This window comes from Sinocyclocheilus rhinocerous, unplaced genomic scaffold (genome assembly GCF_001515625.1).
Source record: "Sinocyclocheilus rhinocerous isolate Xijiao unplaced genomic scaffold, SAMN03320098_v1.1 scaffold12053, whole genome shotgun sequence".
In the NCBI taxonomy this organism is placed as follows: Eukaryota; Metazoa; Chordata; class Actinopteri; order Cypriniformes; family Cyprinidae; genus Sinocyclocheilus; species Sinocyclocheilus rhinocerous.
Window position 1 is genome coordinate 1 of NW_015642139.1, and position 2,764 is coordinate 2,764.

Below are 2,764 nucleotides of genomic sequence, written 5' to 3' on the forward strand. Positions count from 1 at the left end.
TGATTACTGCATACTGTTTGTGTAAAATGTACATTTGCATGTATATTATCAAGCAAATTACAAAACTAAATAAATACAACTATATATTGAAAAGTCATACATATAAAGTAAACTATAGTGGTAGCTGGTTGTTCATAAATTGAACAAACTTGTGTAAATGTGAAAATGGAAAAAAAAAAGTTTTGCCAAGATACAAGAATATCAGACTGTGGGATGATTTTGATTGGTTGAGGATTATGAGGCTGCCACATGAGCCATAAGGCGGAGTAAAGACCTGCTATCATCAAACAAAAAAGAGTTTGTGTGATGTTTGTCCCATTCAGCTCTGAGAAAGATGGAGCTCTGTGTATTTATGTTCATGCTTGCTGCGCTTGTTTCTTCTGAGAACAAAGGTAAGTCAGTGGATTATCACTAATCAATTGTTAAAAGACACCATTTGTATCATCTTTAACTGTATTCAAGGAATACTGATATGGAATATACGTCCTGAAAGGTTAAATCATTGCCATGAAAATATTTGTTTTGTATTAAGACAGAAAAATCTAATTTCAAAAATTGTAAGCAGTTTATGCTTCTGTAATTTTAATTAATAAAAATTAAGCAATTGTCAAAAATCATGCAAAATCAATGGTATAAATACATCTCATATTCAAACAGTCCTATATTTAAATTTCTCATGTAGTTTGTCTAGACTGATAATGTACTGTTATATTAAGCAAATACTTTTTTTTTCCCTGTTTCAGTTGTGCATGAAGATTTCACTTTATTGGGATGCTCTGATACAGAGAAAGAATATATGTTTGGATTGGATGGAGAGGAATTGTACCATGCAGACTTCATTAAAGGAGTAGCAGTAGCTACTCTACCTGACTTTACAGATCCCATCGGCTATCCTGGATTTTATGAGCAAGGCTTATCTAATGTGCAAGTTTGCAAAGCAAACTTAGCCGTAGCTATCAAAGCTTATAAAAATCCACAAGAGAAAATGGGTAGGATATGCATTTTAATTATATTTATTCAATTGTGTGTAACAACTGTAACAATTTGGTTTAAACAAATGGTTTAATTCTAAATTTGGTTTAAACAAATTGTATCTCAAATGCTTGAAATAATAACAGCATCCATGTCTTTGCCTGTGTTATCAGACAAACCTCAGACTTCCATCTATGCTGAGGAGGATGTGCAGCTGAATGTTGAAAACACCCTCATCTGTCATGTGAGTGGATTCTTTCCTCCACCTGTCAGAGTCTCATGGACTAAAAACAATGAGGCTTTAAAAGAAGACAGTCTAAGTCAGTATCGCCCAAATGATGACGGCACTTACAACATCTTCTCCAGTATGCCGTTCACACCTGAAGAGGGAGACATTTACAGCTGCACTGTGAACCACGTAGCTCTCGATGAACCTCAGACCAAAACATGGGGTGAGTGTGTGGTTTTATAGAATCACTGGACTTACAGATTTCTATTATTTATTGATTTCTAATATTTATTTATTACTTATTTTCTATAAATAATGAATACAAATATGTATATATTCAAATAAAATGTATTATTGATGTGAAAGAGAAGAGTAGCAGCCTAAAATATACAATTTACATTGTGGAGATATAACATTAATAAAGTCTACATTATTAAAAATGCTTAAACAAAATGGTTGTATATGTGTGTATCCTAGAAGTGGACGTTGCTGTGCCCGGTGTTGGTCCAGCAGTGTTCTGTGGAGTGGGTCTGTCTCTGGGGCTGCTGGGAGTCGCTGCTGGAACTTTCTTCCTGATTAAAGGAAACAACTGCAACTGACATCCCAGATATGGAAGCAAACTTTAATAAAAGAAATTGTATATAGTGTGTAACAGGTCCTCCAAATAAAGCCAGTTTCACTTGGCTCTAATGAAATTTAAAACCGTAATTCTGAGCATCATTCTGTCACATCACATTGATGACAGGAAACGTCTTAGATGTTATATAGAAATAGATTCATAGACACATAAATTTCAATATAATCTTTAACAACATTAATAATGCCTGATATTTCTAATAATGCACCAATGAGGCAACATCTTTGTTTGAAATGTAACACCATACACTTACATACAGATGTCTAAAAGGCTTTAAATGATAGATGATCTTTTTGCTAATACATCTTTTCAGCTCATCCAGAGTGATATTGGACTTTTAATTTGAATAATTTTATCTGTTAGTTACTCTCTGGTTGAGCTCTTATTGTCTTCCTCATTGCTGGATCAATTCAAGTCTTTTTCAACAAACATTATGGCATTCTTAAAAATGTGCTTGAAAATAGTGTAGACATTTTTTGTAAATTTTGGAATTTCCTGTCATTGTAATCAATTTGAAGTTATCAATTTTACAAGGTCTTGTACGTTTTCTGACATACACTCCAAATAAAGATTCTCTGTTTTGATTTCACTTGTGATTTTATATTGTGTTGTCATCTATATAACTGTTCCAAGGCAAAGTAACCTCAAAAGCCTATTAAGGCTGTCCATAAAACAGCAGACAGATGGCTGTATGTGTTGAAAGACAGGAACAGACGAGAATAGAATAGACCAGAGGATCAAAAATATATTTTAGAATATATTATAATATAGAATATATTTTTTATAATATAATAATATATACTATTATTTAGAATATAGCCAATATCTACATGTATGCTTTTGGCAGACGCTTTTATCCAAAGTGACTTATACTGTATTCAAGGAACAAATATTATCAGTTCTTGCTTTCCCTTGACTTTGTCATT

The 2,764-nt window shown here is 32.7% G+C and overlaps 1 protein-coding gene across 1 annotated transcript; it reads left to right on the forward strand.

Annotated features, from left to right (window-relative positions):
• The first annotated feature begins 303 nt into the window (after positions 1-303).
• On the forward strand, positions 304-2,427 carry LOC107755688 (mamu class II histocompatibility antigen, DR alpha chain-like). Its single transcript, XM_016572575.1, has 4 exons — positions 304-392; positions 744-989; positions 1,146-1,424; positions 1,679-2,427. The coding sequence occupies exons 1-4, from the start codon at positions 335-337 to the stop codon at positions 1,798-1,800; spliced, it is 705 nt and encodes a 234-aa protein (XP_016428061.1). The 5' UTR covers positions 304-334; the 3' UTR covers positions 1,801-2,427.
• The last annotated feature ends 337 nt before the right edge of the window (positions 2,428-2,764 follow it).